Source organism: Melanotaenia boesemani, chromosome 14 (genome assembly GCF_017639745.1).
Source record: "Melanotaenia boesemani isolate fMelBoe1 chromosome 14, fMelBoe1.pri, whole genome shotgun sequence".
Lineage (NCBI taxonomy): Eukaryota > Metazoa > Chordata > Actinopteri > Atheriniformes > Melanotaeniidae > Melanotaenia > Melanotaenia boesemani.
The window spans coordinates 8,831,779-8,852,431 of NC_055695.1; the positions used below are offsets into that span (position 1 = coordinate 8,831,779).

The window sequence follows — 20,653 nt, forward strand, 5'->3', positions numbered from 1 at the left end:
CCTGCGAAAACAAAAATGTAAAGGGTTTGGGTGGACGATTAAAGGTGTAGCTACGCAATGGGGTCTAGACATGCTTCAGTATAGTCCGTCCTTAGTGTGGGGCAATGTGCCCCCCTGGATCATTCCGGTACCAGGGTTGGATAGTAAGCTCATTGATAGAAGGAAAGGGTGGAAAGGAACTGACATCGGTCCCCTGGCAGAGCAGTATGTGAGGATGAGATACTACAGCTACTTAAACATATACACCGATGGCTCAAAGGACCCCGTATCTGGACGTGTTGGAGCAGGAGTGTTCATCCCAGAGTTCAATGTATCCATCTGCAAAAGGATCACAGATAACTTATCAGTATTCACAGCGGGATTAGTGGCCATCATACTTGCGCTACAATGGATAGAGGAGATTCAACCTGAGAGAGTTGTCATCTGTTCGGATTCCGCAGCAGCTATGGAGAGTCTTAACACCAAAGAAACATGTAGGGATGACTTGCTGTTGGAAATTCACCTAATGCTGTTTCGCTTACAGAGAGTTGGCCTTGTTGTGGAATTTTGTTGGATCCCCGCACATGTAGGTATTGTGGGAAATGAAAGAGCAGATGAAATAGCAAAGAGAGCATTAAAACTGTCCAACACTGAAATAATTAAAGTTTCATTTGGAAGAGGGGAGGCAAAATCCTCGATTAGTGCAGCAGTAACAGGAGCGTGGCAAACTGACTGGGACGCAGATCGCAAAGGGAGACACCTGTATCCAACAGTCAGTAAAGGTAGAGATACCTAAGGGAAGGGATAGGAGAGAGGAGGTAGTGTATTCACGGCTCAGGTTAGGACACACGGGTCTGAGGGCAACACTGTATTTAATGGGTAAAGCGGAAACAGATGACTGTGAGGTATGTGGTGTCATAGAAAATGTGCAGCATGTGTTAATGGACTGTAGACGATTTGTAACACAGAGGAATATACTGAAAGACAAGTTGTACACGCTAGGCAGGGGCTGGGATTTGCAGGGAATCTTGGGAAAGGGTGACAACACCAAAGACTGCAATAAGGCATTAATGGGATTTATTAAGAGCACAGGGTTAGTGCATAGATTGTAGTTTTTTTTTTTTTTTTTTTTTTTTATATAGGTTCGTATCTATACCACATTAGCCTGTAACCTGAAGAACTAGTCACCCTAAGAATACACACTCCGATACGGTAGGTGGCGGTATGCACCTGAAACGTTGGTTGCGACCCGCCATTAAGAAGAAGAAGAAGAAGAAGAAGAAGAACCACAGCACACAAGGGAAGACTAACTAAACATAACCAGAAATCCAAAAACATGAACATAAAGTCCATAACCATGACATAAGTCAACCAAATCAAACTTGCTTGATTTGTCCCATTAGTAACAGCTGTTTTTTTTTATTTCTATGGAATGAAAAAAAAAAACATTATTATTTATTTATTTATGTATTTGTTTTGTAGCTCGATTTAGAAACTTCCCTGACACTGCAAATTCAGGATGGACAAGAAAAAAACATGACATGTACCTATGAGGACCTAAAAGAGCTGCAAAACAAGCTTATGCTTATGTCTGGAAGAGGACAACAAAGTCAGACTGAAGTGGAACGATTCACTGCGGTAGGAATTTTGAAATCAATCTATCTATCTATCTATCTGTCTGTCTGTCTGTCTGTCTGTCTGTCTGTCTGTCTGTCTGTCTGTCCGTCCGTCCGTCCGTCCGTCCGTCCGTCCGTCCGTCCGTCCGTCCGTCCGTCCGTCCGTCCGTCCGTCCGTCCATTGGTCTGTCTGTCTGTCTATTGGTCTGTCCAGTTTTAATCTCACTTCTTCTTCATATCCAGGTGTTTGAAAATGTCCAAAGACTTGCCAAAGCCTTTGTAGACCTTCATGCTGCAGGAAACCCGCTCTTCAGGTTTTGGGAAGCAAATATTCATTGCAAAGCTCATAGTGACCAATGCATCATTATGGAAATCAACTTTTGCAAGACTCTGTATCGCTTTCAAGTAGATGGAGATCTAGTTGAGCAACTTACATCACTTTCAAAAAAGCTGGAGTCATTTCTCAGTAAATGGCAAAACTTCATGGACCAACAGAGATCAGAGCTCTACTACTTAAACTACTTTACAGCAGAACAAATATTCTACCTGTGCAGTGTTGTGACTCCTACAAATGTGAATTCAGAAATAGAGGAGAAGGCACTGATGATGTTGTCTTTCATCAAACCACAATGCACATCATCTGATGTCTGGAGATCATGGCAACGGCTGTCCAACCAATATAAGCCCAACAATATGAATAATGAAGATGATGACACGTACACAGCCAGAGAAAGTCATTTACCACATGAAGACCAAGCAGAGGAGGGAAACCAGACTGTTGGTTTGAGGGAACTTGAAGAGTTGTGGAACAGTTACATGTATAATAAAGAGATGTTTTTTCAGGACGTTTTGGACATAAGGTGTTTAGGGAGTCTGTTACAAGTGATGACAGACACAGAAAACCAAAATCAGAATGAATGTGAAGTGCCACTGCTTCCTGAGACAAAAGGCAACTCCCTCAGAAGAGAACTTCCAAAAGGCCTTAAATCAAAACAACCAAATCTCTTAATCTGCCCACACAATCAGGTCCTTACTTCAAGCATCTGCTTGTACATGACCACTGACTATGAGCCACTACCGAGCTATGATGAAGTTCTCTTGTGTACTCCATCAACATCTTATGAGCAGGTGGAGCTTTTCCTGAGAAGATGTCTTTCACCCGGTGAAATTGGCCAGAAGATTTACACAATGCTTTGGGTTGACCAACTTACCTATGATGTCAGCTGTGCAATGGAGAAATGCTTTCAGAAACTTTGTTCCCTTACACGTGACTACAAGCTAGTAATGTTTTGCAGTTCTGAGAGGGAGCACACTTACATTCCAACTGCTTTCAGTCAGTTCAAAAGAGACTTTGTACCACAGGAACCACTGGAAAAGATCCAGAAGTACTTGTCCAGACATTTAACTGTCCATTCAGATCACAAGGATGCTGTGTTCAAAGGTGGCCATAGTGTTGGAATTGTTGCATCTCATCGCGCAGGAGTTGGTAAGTCCTATATGTACTGTAATTATTCATACTAAATAATAACTGGTGGTAGACACTTTACTCTTTGGACCAGTGTTATATTGGGAATTTGTGAATCCACTGTGTAATTTGACTGAGTTATTACTGATGCCATAATTTCATTTAGTCAGATAATACTTTGTTCTTCCACCATTCAGGCAAATCATTGTATGTCAAAAGATTGTTTGAAAAACTGGAGAGAAGTGTTGAAGAGGGAAGTGCTTATAAAAAGTGCATTCGGCTAACTGAACATGAGATTGATGACCACAAGGTTCTCCAGTCGTTGTTTGAAACCCCTAAACAAAAAGATCTCAAGGTGTTTCACTTTGATGTCACATCCTCAGTAAGTATCATTTAAATTATTAATGTGAAAGTACTTTAACATATTTTTCAACAATATGTGTCAGAATCATCATGACGTTCAGAATTTATTGCAATTATTAACACTGAGTTTTAATTTCTAATATTAAAATGATTATTCACAGGTACAAAAAGGCCTGAATGAATTCTTGTTCAAGTTTTTCTTTTTGCGGCATCTGATGGATTCTGACGGGCAAATGTGGCACTGCAGCCACAAACACTTCTATATCATGGAACTAATGGAAACCACAAACGAGCAGACCAGATATACTGCAGGATCGGTATGTGGGGATTTACTGTTTGTACAAGTACATCTTTTGAAAGCATGTTACTCAATTTTTTTTATTTATTTATTTTTTTTTTATTGTTGATACAACTATTGTGTCCTTTTCTAGTAAAATTCTTTGATGAAATAACATTTTCAGGATATGATCTGAGATGCGTGAACAAATTCTTTAGGATCTGAGTTAGGCTCTGTTGTATTAATGCTGCTTATTAGTCCAGAACTCATTAATACACCTGCACGTCTCATACTGTTTTGAAATAGTTGGAGAAAGGTCTTTAGCCTTCTTTTTATTGGAGTCCTAGGGGTCTTTTGTAATATTGATATTATACATGTTAATAATACTGTGATAAATAGTTTTCAATATATTAAACAGCCAAACCATCTTGCATACAACCACTTTCTGTCAGAAACCTAGCATGTAGTTTCAGTCAAGGATGAATGGTTAAACATGTTATATAGAGTTCTGCTGTATTTAAAACTCATAGCTTGCAGGAGAGTGATGTATAACTATATATCCAGTATATGTATTTATGTTTTTACATTCTTTAGGGACAAAGGGAAAACTTTGCATTCTCAGATGTTTTCCCAAAGGTGTTATGTCGTCCTCCAAAAGAAGTAATGTCCTTGGAAATGCAGAGAGAGGAAAATTCTGACATTGAAAGTGAGGACCCCCTCATGGATGATGAGTGTTTCAGGAGTGAAGCTTTTCAAAGACCATACCAGTACCTCACACGTTTCCACAACAAAGTGAATCTTGACAACTTCACTTACCAAGGCATTGAAGGAACTCATGTAGAGTGTCTTCAGATACTCTTAATCTACTGTGGTATGATAGATCCATCATGGGCAGAGCTACGTAATTTTACCTGGTTCCTTAATCTTCAGTTGCAAGACTGTGAGAATTCAGTCTTCTGCCATTTTGAGCATGTTGGGGACACTCTTTGTGGGTTCAAAAACTTTGTGGTTGAGTTCATGGTCTTGATGTCCAAAGACTTTGCAACTCCATCACTATGCATCACTGACCAGAGCCCAGGGAGGCGACAAATTGACATCACTGGGCTAAATGAAAAAGACTTGGCTCCATTCCTTATTCGAAAAAGGTGGGAAACTGAGCCTCATCCATACATCTTTTTTAATGATGACCACACGTCAATGACCTTCATTGGATTTCATTTGGTGCTCAGTAACCAGAATGGAGTTGATGCCATAAATCCCTTAACAGGAGAAGTGATAAAGAAAAACATCATGACTCGACAGCTGTACAATGGCTTAAATCTTCAAAGGGTCCCTTTTAATAGAGACTTTGATCGGCTTCCCAGAGCTGATAAGATTGAGCATCTGTGCAGTGTGCTTGGAATCAAGTGGCCGACAGATCCTGATGAAACTTATGAACTGACAACAGACAATATCCTCAAAATGATGGCAATACACATGCGATTCAGGTGTGGCATCCCAGTCATCATAATGGGTGAGACAGGATGTGGTAAGACAAGGCTCATAAAGTTTATGTGTGAACTGAGAAGATGTGGAGCACCAGCAGAAAACATTAAACTGGTCAAGGTTCATGGAGGAACTACATCAGAGATTATTCATGATAAAGTGAAAGAAGCAGAGATTACTGCAAGGTCCAACAAAGAGAATCACAAACTTGATTCTGTTCTTTTCTTTGATGAGGCAAACACCACAGAAGCCATTAGTAGCATTAAGGAAATCATTTGTGATAACTCAGTGCAGGGACAAGAGCTCGGCTCTCAAACAGGTCTACAGATCATTGCTGCATGCAACCCTTACAGGAAACATACAGACAAGATGATTGAGAGGTTAGAGTCCTCAGGATTGGGATACCGGGTCCGGGCTCAGGACACTGAAGAAAAGCTTGGCTCCATTCCTCTCCGCCAGCTTGTGTACCGTGTTCATGTTTTATCACCCAGCATGATGCCTCTTGTCTGGGATTTTGGGCAACTCAGTGACTCAACAGAGCACAAATACATTGAACAAATAGTACAAAGACTGGTGAAGACTAACTTGATTGAAGAACGTCACATTCCAACTATAACTAAAGTATTATCATCATCACAAAAGTTCATGAGGGAGAGGAAGGATGAATGCAGCTTTGTCAGTTTGAGGGATGTTGAACGTTGCATTCAAGTGTTTGTGTGGTTCTACAAAAATCAACCCATGCTTGCAAGAGATCTCGAAGACTTCTGTAAGCAACAATCTCAGAAGGAGAAAATACATCAGTTTTCACCTGCAAGTGACAGAGTAATCTGGTCACTCTTGATGGCTACTAGGGTCTGCTACCAGTCCTGTTTGGAGAGCAAGGAGAAGTATCAGGAAACTATCAGTGAAATTCTTCCTCCTGACTACAAAGAACTGAGAATAGTGCAGGAAATCCAACTCATGCAGGACCTCCTTCTCAGTAGTGTACCCATGGGTAACACAATAGCCAGAAATGAGGCTTTAAAAGAGAACTTCTATATGATGGTGGTCTGTGTTGAGCTTAGAATCCCTTTGTTCATTGTTGGGAAACCAGGGAGCTCCAAATCACTATCTAAAGTCTTAGTTGCAGATGCAATGCAAGGGCCTACATCTCACTCTGGCCTCTTCAAGAGGCTGAAGCAGATACATCTGGTGTCTTTCCAGTGTAGCCCCCATTCAACTCCTGAAGGAATCATCAACACATTCAAGCAATGTGCTCGCTTTCAAGAAAGCAAAAACTTGGATGAATACATCTCAGTAGTTGTTCTTGATGAGATTGGATTGGCTGAGGATTCCCCGAAAATGCCACTGAAAGCACTGCACCCATTGCTGGAAGAAGGCTGTGTTGATGATGAGCCTCAACCTCATAAAAGGGTTGGGTTCATTGGAATTTCCAACTGGGCTCTGGACCCTGCCAAGATGAATCGAGGGATTTTTATGTGCCGTGGAGATCTAAATGAGGATGAGCTCATCAAAACAGCCAAAGGAATATGCTCATCTGAAAAGAAGAATCTCGAGAAGATCCAACATCTCTTTGAGCCCCTTGCAAAAGCATATATGACAGTATGCAAAGAAGGCAAAGGTTTTTTTGGGCTGCGGGATTTTTACAGTCTGATAAAGATGATATTTTCAGTCACAAACAGAGTAAATGAGTGTCCTACTGGAGATCAGATTTTTGGAGCAGTCCTCAGAAACTTCAGTGGGAAAGATGATGTGGATGTGATTGGTATTTTCAGAAAAGAACTAAGAGCTAAGAGAACTAATAGCTTTACCGATGCAAGCATCACTACCATTGACATGGTCAAACAAAGCATCTCTCCAGACTCCAGGATGGAGGAAAACCGTTACCTTTTAATCCTCACTAAAAACTACGCAGCTCTTCAGATTCTCCAACAGATACTCTCGTCTCAGGAAATCCACCCAGAAATCATCTTTGGGTCAAGCTTTCCAAAGGATCAAGAGTACATGCAGATTTGCAGGAACATCAATCGTATCAAGGTTTGCATGGAGACCGGGCAGACAGTTGTGCTTCTGAACCTTCAGAATCTGTATGAAAGTCTGTATGATGCTCTCAACCAATACTATGTAACACTAGGGGGTCAAAAATATGTTGATCTAGGATTAGGCACACACCGTGTGAAATGCAGAGTTCACGAAGAATTCAGGCTCATTGTCATTGAAGAGAAAGAAGTGGTCTATGAACAGTTTCCAATCCCACTCATTAACAGGTTGGAGAAACACTACCTGGACATCAACACTGTCCTCAAAACTGACCAGAGGGACATTGCCAGTCAACTTCAGGAATGGGTCAAGGATTTTGTTTCCCTAAATGAGCAACATTTAACAAAAAAGCACTATGTCCCAAGTGATGTCTTCATCGGCTACCACTCGGACACATGTTCCTCTGTAGTCCTGCAAGTAACAGAAAATCAAGATGTGGAAACAGATGCTCAAGTCACTTTGAACAAAGCCAAAAACATTCTGCTCAACTGTGCAGCTCCCGACTCAGTTGTTCGTTTGGACAAATCCAGATTGCCAGATGTGGAAAAAGAACATCTGATGAAGGAATATGTTAAAGAAGAAATGCACAGTTCACTGGGAGACTACATTGTCTATCAGATGAAGCAATCAGAACAGCCACATCCTTCATTAAATGAGGTAATTATTCATTCATTCATTCATTCATTCATTTGCCACATTATAAAATTATTAAAGCAGCGATAATCCAAAACTTTGTAGTAAGGCTAGAGAAAATGCTATGCTTTTTTATCCATGTGATTTAACTGTATCTGTGTCCCAATTCAGGGTCTACACATTTCAAAGTTTGCAGACTATGTAGACTACAGAGTGTCTTACATAGTCTGCACACTTCGTAGTCCACTTACCGTATATGAAATGGGACAGCCTACTTGACAAGTAGTTGACAAGTACTTCCCATCACAGCAACGATATTGAATCACTTAAACCTCTGAAATTTGATAAGTTTGCTTAACACAAACTAAGTGTTTCCAGCAGGTACACTCTTCATTAACCCCTTAAAAATCCACAAATATCAAATATAATAGAATTTTAATGCCACTGTGTAACAAACATGTTTTCAGTGTGCTTGGTTTAGTCACATTTCTACTAGTGATGTGCCATGTGCAAAAGAGCCGGCTCTGAGAGCCGATGCGTTGTAGTGAATCTGAAGAGCAGGTCCGGTTCCCCCCCCCCCGCTTTTGCTACGTGCTTAGCTTTCAGTGCTCAGCCCAAGTGGCAACCTTTGGGGGTAAAATGTGAAGCCTATGCGGAAGTGCAAAAATTTGCAGTTCACCCCTTATCCACTAGGGGCTGGCTCCAAAACAGAGTCAATTCCCATAGACTCCCATGTTAAAAAGACAGACTTCACAACAGAAATAAACATGTTTAAAGCCTGGTACAAAAAACCATTTTAGGTTTAATAGGTCAAGTTAGGTCATTCATTCATTAGGTCATTCATGAAAACTGTGAGGGCAGTGAATTTTTTTCTAACTAATCCGTTTAGATGTTATTTAATTTTGAAATACAGCATAATTAGGGGCATGTCCTTTTGATTGACAGGTATCCAATATCTGGGGAAAGATGGAAGAGTGCAGTACAACCACGGTTTTTAGCCGGCTAACAGTTTGCCTTAGCTTTAGCAAGCTTACCTCCGTTTGGTTAGCTCTTAGCTACAAGCAGCTCAGAGTTTTATGAGTGTCAATTATCCAACCCCACCTTCACAGTCTCCCTCTCAGCTCCACCTCTTTGTCTATTTTTGGATTTTCTGGGAATAACGACGCCTGACGCTGCCAAGATGGCGACGGTGGCAACCTCCCAATGAGCTTCAGTTCAGCTCTTCAGAAACCTACGGGTGACGTCACGGAGGCTCTGTCCATCTTTTATATACAGTCTATGGCTCAGCCCCAATTCTGCCCACAGCACTGCTTTGTTTGGATTGGTCTGCATGGACAGGCGGCCAATCACATGTGAGGATATAGGATTATACCATTATGTGAAAACAGAAGGGTGGGGGGTAGATGGTGCTACACTGCCAGTGAGACAGCAGACAGCTATGAGGAAAGTACGTGAGTGAGTGCGTCCTGTCATCAAACCCTACCGGATCAGCCATTCAAGATGAGGCATCTTATTTTTCTGAATGCCACCCTGCACTGAGGACATTAATGCTGCTTTCCTGAGTTTGTTTCTCTTTATTTTTTGTAGGTTTGTTTGCTGTTATTTGTTCATTTGTGCAATATAAGATTTTTGTTGAAATAGTAAACAAAAGTAAGTAGTTTTGTACCAGAATAAATGCACAAAAGGAGGCAAATATAAGGTTTCTCGTAAAAATGCTGAGCACAAAAGGGTTTTCAAAACACAATTCATTAATCTTTGAGAAGTTATGGTAAATTATGGGGCTAAAAAAGATGCTAAATTAAGAGCCCTTCGGGAACCAAAAGAGCCAGCTCTTCTTTGGGAGCCGAGCCAAAAAAGCCAGCTCTCTGAAAAGAGCTGAACATCCCATCTCTCCTTGAAAAAACTGTTTGAAGCTTGACATTCGCCATCATCTTGTGCAAAATGAATTCTGGGAGAAAAGAGGCTGCGAAGCATACATCACCATCAGCCTTTGCAACAGGCCAAACAAAGTGCGTGTTTGTAGGGTGGATTTGGAGGCGCCTTCCAAATGAGACTTGGTGTACCACTATGACATATGTAGCTGACGAATCTGCACTTCGAAGTGTGTAGACTCTGAATAGGGACACAGTCTGTATCAATTGTATCAACCATCAGAACTAGCTAACAATGACAATGTTACTAAAATATCACAAATGATTTATTCACAATGCAAGCCATTATAACAGTAAACATTTTATTTTACAAGTTTAAATTAACTTTAGTTTGGTCAGTTTGAATATTTTTCTCATCTTATTTAAAGTTAAGAGATCAATGTAATTACAGGTTTTGAAATATTAATTATTTGAAAGGCTTTCAAAGTGTCTTGGTTAATCAATAAATTAGAAAACTTTAAATAGAAATAAGATAGTAAAACCATAATAAAAGTATAAACAAAATCCAACTGTATTTTATGCATTCTAATTTACAGAGATATGATAAAATATAAACTATATAATGTATATAACATGTTCTATTAGCAAAGTAAAAATTTGTTAAATTTTTTTTTTAAGGTCACAACATTTTCCAGGCTCCTGACTGCAGCAGACATTCATCAGCTGCAGACTTTGACAAGACTTGATGCTATCACCCTGCTTTCTCTGCAACAGTTTGACACCGAGTACTCTTTCCTCAAGAAAATAAGGTGTGCAAGTAGTGTTCAGAGTATGAGGTGCTTATTTCGATCCAGCTTAACAAACTGAAGCCTTGTGTTTCTTTTTCTTTAGTTTCTTTTGGGGTTCATTATGAAAAGTATGATATTGTCCATTCCACTATGCAAACGCTGTACATAGACTTCACATGTCAAGTGATCACTCTGTACCCTATGTTTGAAATCTCCCTGTTTAAATACGTCATGACTGTGTTTTGGCATTAGGGAATTTCTTGACTCAGCACACCAGGACAAAGTCCTCATTATCCAGACAGAGCACGAGGAAGACTTTCACCAAAGGAATATTCTTTCTTCAGCCAAGTGAGATAATTACATCACGGCTTCCTTTTTTATATCTTGCCCACATTTAGCAAAATTTCCTATTTGTTTTTTTTTTTTTTGTTTTATTTAGTTGAATTATTCCTTTTCTTAGGTATGCATCCATCAACGAAATAAACAAGTCCAACACTAATGATGACACAAAGATGTTTGTGTACTTTGTGACCAAACTTCCTCGGATGGAAGGGGGGACCTCCTACATTGGATTTCATGGCAGTGAGTTCTGCTCTCAAACGTACAATTTTATGACCCGACTGTAACAAAACATGCCTAAATAACAAAAAATAAAGTTCCCAATCTTTTGTAATAATGCTACTAAGATGAATTATCTGGGATCTCATTTACAGAATGTTGTGAATTGTGCAATATATTCAAAGCAACAGAAAGATGACTAAATAAGAGGTTAATGTTAAAAGATTTAAAATTTAAAATTTACAAATGGTATTTTTTATCCAACATTATTTTTTTCCAGGTCCTTGGAGGTCTGTTCACATTGATGATCTTCGAAGATCAAAAGAGTTTGTTTCTGATGTTCATTCCATGAAAAATCTTTGTATTAGTGATCTTTTTGAAGATCCTCATGAAGGTATTCTTATTTTCATTATTTAACTGAAAGTTATGTATTTCATGTAAACAAGTTTACGTTTTATTCTTTCTGTGCAAGCCATGGAGACTGAAGATCATGTCGGAGTGCCACAAAATAATGATTCTGCTGTAAGTTATTGTGTCACTCAATCACAAACCTGAAGGAATATGATCATAATCACCAGTCAAAATAAAAAATAAAAAAAAAAGATAAATTCTGTTACATATTAAAAAAAGAAAACATCACACCAAAAGAACTCATAGGGGCAATGATGTTCCAGACTCAATTGTAATTACAGCTACATGGCATATATTTAACATGTAATGCTTATTTATATCATGTTATAATTTTTTGCCATACTTTTTTTTTCTTCATAAATGTGACGATTAAAAAAAGAAAGTGTGACAAAACATGACATAAATCAAGTTTCATCTTGAGATGTGAGGTTGCTTTTATGTACTTTATATTACATGATATTTTTTTTAGGTTTTGGGAGATGCTTTTGATACTGCAGATCTAGTGAGGAGCTGTGTGCAGACTGCTGTGGGCATGCTCAGAGATGCTGCAGACGGTGGAGAACTTAGCACAAGGAGAGTTGAGAACCTGCTAACACTTCTGGATGAAAATCAGTCACAAGGTTAGGATTACAGTCACTCATGCTTTTGCATGCACATTGAACATATGAGCACTGATACAAATACACTACCGGTCAAAAGTTTGGGAATACTTTTACTTTAAATCCAATAGGAGAGTATTCCCAAACTTTATACCAGTTCTGCATGTTTATAGGTGTGTAAAATTAAAAAAATTTAAAAATGTTTTTAAGGTGTCTTTGCAAACATTGTGAGGAAGCGTCTCCACTCATTGTTAAAAGAATATGAGTCCAGTATCCCCAATCCCAAAAGCTGGATTCTTAATGAGGCATCTAATATCGGTGCACTTCAAGAAGGAGGAACATTCCTGTAAGTTCTCTTTTATTTGATATTTTCCTTAATCTTGCGCATGGAATTCTCTGATTTCAGTCTCTTTTATTTATTCATTACATATTTTGTTGTGCACATCACTCTGAACTTCAGCGTTCAACCCCAGTTCTGAAAACATTTGGACAGAGTGGAAAATAGAAATATAAACAAAATATTTAAAAGGAATTACAATTAACCTCTCAATGCCAGAATTTATTTACACTTATATAAAAACAAATTAAATACAGGAAAAATCAGGGAAGAAAAATTGGACAAATATTAAATAAATCAATAACAATTAAATATACGAACAAGAAAATATAAATAACAGAAATAATATAAATTATATGCATGGATAAAAGTGAATAAAAGCAAATGATTAAATAAAATTGTTTGATTAAAAGAAATAAAGTAATCAAAAGCCAGAAATGCTTTGTCTCAAATTTGCGTCATGTGACTTTCATTGCTGAACCCAAAATATTTCCTGATTTATCTCATCAGCCTCATCTGTTAAATTTTCTTGCTAATATAAATGCATTTTAGGCTTGCAACACATTCTAAATAAAATAAAATACAGTTGGAATGGGGAAAACCTATCAGGCGCTGAGATTACCAACAATATTACCAACAATCTGCGGTGTCTAATAGGAACCCCAGCGTAGGCTGGAATACAGTTATTTGAATATTCAAAACACCTAAAAATGTAAATAAAAAAATAAATAAAAAGAAAAAAAAAAGAAAAACATATATTCTCACCTGTGACTTCCCCACATTAAAGAAATTGTGACTCACACCTGTACCTATCTCATGTGGGGGGGGTTGTCTGTCTGTCTGTCTCACTGTTTGCAACATAATGCAAAAACTATGGACAGATTTCCATTAAATCTTTAGCTTAAACATGGAAAAAAGAACATGTGATTAGATTTTGGGGGAGATCCAGGTCACTGCCTGGATCAAGGAATTTTTATAATGTTTTTTCACTTTGGGAAAATAGTCATAATTTTGCCATTAGAGCTTCTAACTAAAAAGTAATGCCCCCAATCATTGGCAAATAAATACAATTGCTTGACAGAGGTTTGTGCTTCTAGTTTATATATGTTTCAAATCCAACTTTGAAACAACTTTTTGCGGACTAAACATCAGGTGAGAAGCATAGGTACTACACTGACTTGCCTGCACTGCTCAACTGTCCCCAGCAGAGAAAATGTGGATAACCTTTAAAGTAAAAATGAAACAATGACAACCCCATACTGCTGCACATCTGAAGATGTGGTTACAGTAAGAATGGGACAAAATGACAGCTGAAACACTTCACTGCTAGATGCCGGAATTCCAGAACATTGTTCACATGTTGTAAAAAGGAATTAAGGCACAGTTGATGAGACAAAGCATGAAAAAATTTGGGTTCAAACTGTCTGCAAAGAATCAGTCAAAGTCTAAATAAATGTAACAATTTGTTGTTTTTGTTGTTTTTTGTCATAGCATTTTCGACAACATCCCAACTCTGTCTGATTTGGAGTTATAACAAGTCATTTAGCCATGACCCACTACTATAGATTTGATGTGATACTTTTCTGAGGTTTTACCGTTTGTACAGGTCACCAACAGTCAGTTTGATTTTTGTTGTGTTCATTTCTTACAGTCACACACTGTGGAAGAAAATCCAAGCTGTTGTCACCCCGCTTCTTGCCAACTTGGTCTCAGTCATTGACAGAGACTGCAATTTGGACCTTCTGCTGCATGAAGAGGAAAACATCAGGAACTTGTGGCTTGAAATTTTTGGCAGTACAGAAATGCTCAGTGTATCCCATGTGAGAAAGAACAAGTTAGTATCTCTTTATTTTTATCTATACTGTAATTTTTCAACTACAACTCTTTTAAACAGGATTCATTAAGTGAACAGTAGCTCCAAAGATTTTAAATCTACAAACAATTCATATAATTTTTGTCCTGGCTTACTTACATCTCCAGGGTATTAATAGTACAAAACCATACCATGGGTGAAAACACTATGCACTGCCTCATGCCCTTCAGCTGGTGGATCAAAGATTTCTTGGATGGACTTATGATGCAAACACTCAGACACAAACGTAAATAAACTAATCAGTAACTTAAATTTCTGCCTGTTAATTAAATTATTAAATTAAATTAAATTATTTTATATTAAGTTCAAGGAGTGACATGTTAGCGGGATTCTCAACTTGTTTTGAAGGGCTCTCATTTCATCATTTCCATGAGTTGTTCTTGAACACTCCACTCGGACGTTACATGGCCAAAGATGTAAATGACAGAATGAAGAAAGAATTCTTTGAAAGGTACCTGCAGGATTTTGTTTCCATGATGATGAAAGTATCATCAGATGACGAACTACAGGTGAGGGTGAATAAAGTACTGAATGACTGTATCCATAAGTGTGATGTGACTACTTTTCCCATGTGTACATTTACTTAAAAGCACTTTCATTAATATCTGTCTAACTCATTGTGTGTGTTAATCAGTGAAAGGGCTTCTACTGTTTAGTGCCTGTAGTGTTTAGAAAGACTAGAAAAGTGACATATAAATGCAATCTATTTAGCATTACAGTAACGGATTGATTACACATTACTAGCAGTGGCAGAAATTGGAACAAACTATGAATTTAAAACATTTTATTCCCACTGTTTGATAATTTGATTTATATTATTGATGAAGCAAATACTATATTCTTAATTATGCATTTTGTCCTCAGATCTTGGTCGAAGCTCTGGCCAGCTGTGTTGATGAAGTACAGAGACAACAACGAAACACAGAAGAGCTTTCTCTCCTGCACATACACATTGCATTTGATCGTTACCAGAGCCGTCTTCAGAACCTTTTGCAGATTATTTCTCTTCAACCTGAAGTTGTTTTCCTGTTGCGAAGAAGAAATCTACAAATGAAACATTGCCCTGAGATGGTAAAATAATTTCTAAATTTCATGAAGTAAAAGACTTTTTACCCCATCAAACAAATTATGAAATGTTATAAATGTGATGTTTTAATTCAGTAAATGAATGCCGAGTACCCCAGAAATGTGTGAGTTAAAAAAAAATCTTAGTTTATTTATTCTCTAGTTGTGCCATCTTTCACCAAAATTTATGTGTGTATGTGTTTCACATCATTGAACAACCACAAAATTATTGAATCAAAATTGTTTTTTATCCTTTAGGTTTTGGATGTCTATGCAGCAATGGCATGCGTTGAACACCTGGAATCTCCAAACTTGGATTCTGATGCCCTCTGCCTGCTCTGGTTGAGGCAGGTGAAGAGGCTGCAGGCGTGCTTGGAGTTGATTTGCTCCCAAACTGGCATCCATCAATATGGAGAGCGATGCAAGGAAGTAATCCGTGATATCAGGTACCATATTGATGAATGGAGCTGTAATATTTAATATGTTTTCATGTAATATTTATTTATTATCTAATAGATACTTCAGCAGATTAGATCAAATCTTTCAAGGAAAATGAATAAGATATTGGATGGGAAGTTCAATCACAAATGCCTTTAGGAAAGTGGGATTACTCTTTGTTAATCCACTACTATGGGATAAACTTTGTGCCACTGGGGAGCGAATCTGAATTCTTTATATTTGAATATGAATCATTCAATTTGAATCTGAATATGCCTGTTTGAATAATTGCTTAAAAAACTGAATCCAAATTACCATATTTGATATTGAATCTTTGTTTTTTGAATGTGTATATTGGTAAAGTTGAAACTTTTGTATTTGAAAAAATTCATTCCCTAATTCATTTTCATAGTTCAGTTTCAGTTCTCCATTCAAATTCAGATCTGAAATACAAATTCAGATCTGAAATTCAAATTCAGATCTGAAATTCAAACTTTTGTGCCACACATCCGGGACCTGACGTGAGGCAAAACTAGTCGATTGCAGATGGAGTAACGTCAGTTTTGTGCAGTTGTTCTCAACTTGTTCCAAAAATTATCATTTTACAAAGCACAAAGGAAATATTTGTAATCATACATTTAGAGATCTCAGTCTCCGTGTAAGTGGCCATTGAGGTCAAATGTGCTGTTGCATCAAAAGCTGCGACTTCGGCAGATGAAGCACTGGATGCTGGGACTTGAGCGGATGAAGCACTGGATGCTGGGACTTGAGCGGATGAAGCACTGGATGCTGGGACTTGAACGGATGAAGCACTGGATGCTGGGACTTGAGCAGATGAAGCACTGGATGCTGGGACTTGAACGGATGAAGCACTGGATGCTGGGACTTGAGCAGATGAAGCACTGGATGCTGGGACTTGAGCGGATGAAGCACTGGATGCTGGGACTTGAGCGGATGAAGCACTGGATGCTGGGACTTGAGCGGATGAAGCACTGGATGCTGGGACTTCAGCAGATGAAGCGCTGAATGCTGAGACTTTAGTGGTGGTCATTCTGTGAGGTATACGTGGATTTTCCTCTGTGAAAAGTTTTAGGTGGTCAATGCTCACCTTTTTAAAAACAGCACCCTGATCTCCAAGAAGGTGTGCACTTTTTCCGTCAAGACCAGTTATTTTGAAGGGCCCAAGATAGTTTGGCTCGAGCTTCCCACCCTTTCGCTGCTGGCTCCTGACATTTTGGCGCAACACTATGTCTCCAACTGTGAAGTCCACTTTGATTTTGGAGTAGCTAAGTTTCTGTTTTGTTTTGCTGTGCTCCTTGTTCACATTTTCCATTACTGCTTTTTTAACGTCATCCAGCTGCTTTATGGCCATGGAGACTGTCTCCTCACCAACAATGTCCTCCACACTACTTTCCACCTGCCAAAAAAAAAAAAAAAAAAACAACAGTTTGAACAATATGGTACAAATGCTCTCCTAAAAGATCGATTATAAAATTAGCAAACTTCCTTCATGTAAGCACATCAGTAAAATAAAATAAGTATACCAGAGCAATTTTACTAATTACATACATAGAACACTAAATATATTCAACTTGAAATTGGATTTGTGCCAAAGAAAGCATTTAATGTCATCGATACATCGATAGATTTAGGTATTGAGAAAATTGGGGAACTGACGATTTAGCAAAGGACAAAGATTCTTTGGCCAAGTAGGCTATACTAACCTTCAAGAATGTATTTTATTGCTTTTCTCCGTATTTCCGTCTTTTGGGCTTTGGTTGAATCAGGTTTATATTTTCCCATACGTTTGTACAGCAAAATCTCCTCATATAATTGTGCATCCATATTTGCACCGTCAGTTAGTTATATGCACTGCTAATTCTCCACCTTCACGACACGCTGACGCCTGCGAATCTGGGCAAGGGTCAAATCTCCTCTGCCAAATAAGGCATCCTCCCGTTTTTGTTTTTTTTTTTTTGTTTGTTTTTTTCTGTTTTGTTTGTATGTTTGTTTGTAAGTTTTTTTGTTTGTTTGTTTTCTCAATCTTCTATCTAACTTGTCCAGTATAAACATGACAGTGGTCTGGCAGCTACTGAGCTTTATTGATTTAAGGCTCCCCATGATATATATATATATATATATATATATATATATATATATATATATATATATATATATATATATATATATATATATATATATATATTTTATGTGCTTTATTTTTAAATGAGTCTTTCACTGAATTTACATATTAACGCTGGACCTCATGAGAGATGGGGTGAAATGACAACCAGCAGCTACACCTGCAAGGAACACAGAACCACCTGCAACATCTGATGAACAAAACCAATACTCAACAAGAACAAGATAGACAAGTTAGAAAAAAAATCATGAATCAGAATAAAATTAACATAACTGCAGTTATTAATAGTTAATACCAAGGCACAACACATTGGCTTAGCAGGCAGGTTAATAAATGTGAGAACAAAATATGAGGAATTAGTAGTTTTAAGTGATCAGTGTGATTATGTAAATGTAGCATGTCCCCACAAATGTCTGAAGCAGACCAGGGGGCCCATCCCAGGAGTGTCCACACATGAACCCAGGAGGCAGCAAAGAAAGGCGCCAGCCAAAGTGTTCAGCCACTAAAAAAGTGAATAATCTGCAATGCCAAAAAAATGCATCTCCCTAGTGTTGCAAAAATACAAAAATGTGGAGTTAAAATGGTGTTTCCCACATTATAACTAGTCTATTATGACTCATCAGTGTGTGTTTCTTACATGTAACTTACACAGTAGCCTAAGAAACCAGGGGATGCATTTCTCGGCAAGCACTGAATCTGCATTGCCACATTATGCATCCCCCCCTTGAGCTTAAATACATACAGGTTTGGTTGAAATGGTGTTTCCCACAGTATAACTAGTCTATTATGACTCATCAGTGTGTGTTTCTTACATGTAACCTACATATGTGAACCCTGCCCCTGTTTAAGAAAGTCTAAAAATCTATTTTGTCAGATCAGCCTTTGATACTTGATAGGGGTGTCAGTTGAGAAAGTTGTGATATTTATAATTGTTAAGTGTACTTTGTTTTTATTCCTGTTTTTATCTCTGTCCAGCACTTTGATTGACTAGAGTTGTATAAATAAAACCAGATTGATTGAATGAAATACTAGCCATTAAATATGGGGAGCCATATAAACCATATAAAACTTGTAAGCAGTACTTCCACCTTTATTAATTTCCCTTGTTTTTACTTTTGACCAACCAAAACATGTGACAATGAAAGAAAAACCAAAAGAAGAAGAAGAAGAAAAGAGAAGAGAAGAAGAAGAAAAAAAAAACATAATTTCTGGATCATTTGAGTGGAAGATTTTGCCGTGTTTTCTAACCAGTTACGGGCTAAAGTTACATAGGTGAACCGCTGCCAAAAAACTCTGTGGACACAAAAATGTTACACTTCTTAAATGAGCTAAAGAAGCAAATAAAGAATGTTTTACCCAGTGGCGTAGCTCTAAATATTACTAAAGTACATCTCTCAAATACTTTATTATCTTATAAAAAAAACAACAATCAAAGCTACATCGATTCTAGATGTGAAATGTCTCAGACAACAACACGATTTTGCTTGCTTAGTGGTGCGCGCTCACACGATGGGCATGCAAATCTCGGAAGACATGCAGTTCTCGGCATGACACCGGGCTGCAGACACGCCAGATCATGTCTGTGATGGCGCATCTGAATGAATTTGTATTTCAGATCTGAATTTGAATGGAGAGAACTGAAACTGAACTATGAAAATGAATTAGGGAAAGAATTTTTTCAAATACAAAAGTTTCAACTTTACCAATATACACATTCAAAAAAAAACAAAGATTCAATATCAAATATGGTAATTTGGATTCAGTTTTTTTAAAGCAATTATTCAAACAGGCATATTCAGATTCAAATTGAATGATTCATATTCAAATATAAAGAATTCAGATTCGCTCCTCAGAGGCACAAAGTTTATCCCATAACTACAGCCTACAGAGCTGTGACAAAGAAATATCTGTGGTGTAAAATTCACTTTATGTAGTGCTTACTTGAATAGATCGGAAATTTGAAGGGTGACTGTTCCCCTCACAGGCATCAGACTGACTGCTCAAAACACTTGACAGGATGCCAGTTACTTACTACTTAAGAAAAATGCTTCAAATCCTACTATAAAAAAACACAGAAGACAAAACCCTTTAAGAACAGGATTTTAGCTAGCTTTGAGGGTGTTAAGGCATGGATGGCCTTAAACCTTTTAATCTTTAATTAAAAGAAGATAGTTTGATCTTGGTTTTAGAATGGATGGTTTTTAATTGGACAGTAAAATTAACCCCACAGTTAAATCAAGCTTTTATCATATAAGGAAACTGGCAAAGGTAAAACTTTTTCTTTCTAGGTAGCTGTTGGTGACAGTAATCCATGCCTTTATATCATCAGAGCTGAATTACTGTAATTCCCTCTGGAGTAAGTCAGTCCTTACTACCACATCTTCAGCTAGTTCAGAATGCTGCTGCACAGCTTTTAACGGGGACACTTAAAAGAGAGCACATAACTCCTGTTTTGGCTTCACTCCACTGGCTGTCTGTGCATTTTAGAGTCCATTTTAAAATCCTTATGTTCTTTTTAAAGTTTTAAATAGTCTTGTCCCACCTTATTTACCACCAGTATTCTACTCGGATCAGCTGCTCCTGGTCTCCCCAGTTCTAAACAGAAGCTCAGAGGAGACAGAACCTTCTCTACCAGTGCACCTAAGTTATGGAACAACCTACGTTTGCCCATTCACCAGGCTCCCTTACTGTCCATTTTTACAAACTTTCTTA

The 20,653-nt window shown here is 38.0% G+C and overlaps 1 protein-coding gene across 1 annotated transcript in view; it reads left to right on the forward strand.

Moving 5' to 3' along the window:
- LOC121652879 (E3 ubiquitin-protein ligase rnf213-alpha-like) overlaps positions 1-20,653 on the forward strand; it is a 59,047-nt gene that overhangs the window by 19,077 nt on the left and 19,317 nt on the right. The window contains exons 15-31 of the mRNA XM_042005961.1: positions 1,462-1,617; positions 1,839-3,081; positions 3,258-3,442; positions 3,585-3,740; positions 4,295-7,882; positions 10,408-10,538; positions 10,770-10,865; positions 10,978-11,099; positions 11,356-11,469; positions 11,548-11,597; positions 11,956-12,106; positions 12,296-12,431; positions 14,074-14,256; positions 14,403-14,521; positions 14,644-14,804; positions 15,160-15,366; positions 15,619-15,806. Coding sequence (XP_041861895.1) covers positions 1,462-1,617; positions 1,839-3,081; positions 3,258-3,442; positions 3,585-3,740; positions 4,295-7,882; positions 10,408-10,538; positions 10,770-10,865; positions 10,978-11,099; positions 11,356-11,469; positions 11,548-11,597; positions 11,956-12,106; positions 12,296-12,431; positions 14,074-14,256; positions 14,403-14,521; positions 14,644-14,804; positions 15,160-15,366; positions 15,619-15,806 — 6,986 coding nt within the window. The remainder of the gene's footprint in view (positions 1-1,461; positions 1,618-1,838; positions 3,082-3,257; positions 3,443-3,584; positions 3,741-4,294; positions 7,883-10,407; positions 10,539-10,769; positions 10,866-10,977; positions 11,100-11,355; positions 11,470-11,547; positions 11,598-11,955; positions 12,107-12,295; positions 12,432-14,073; positions 14,257-14,402; positions 14,522-14,643; positions 14,805-15,159; positions 15,367-15,618; positions 15,807-20,653) is intronic.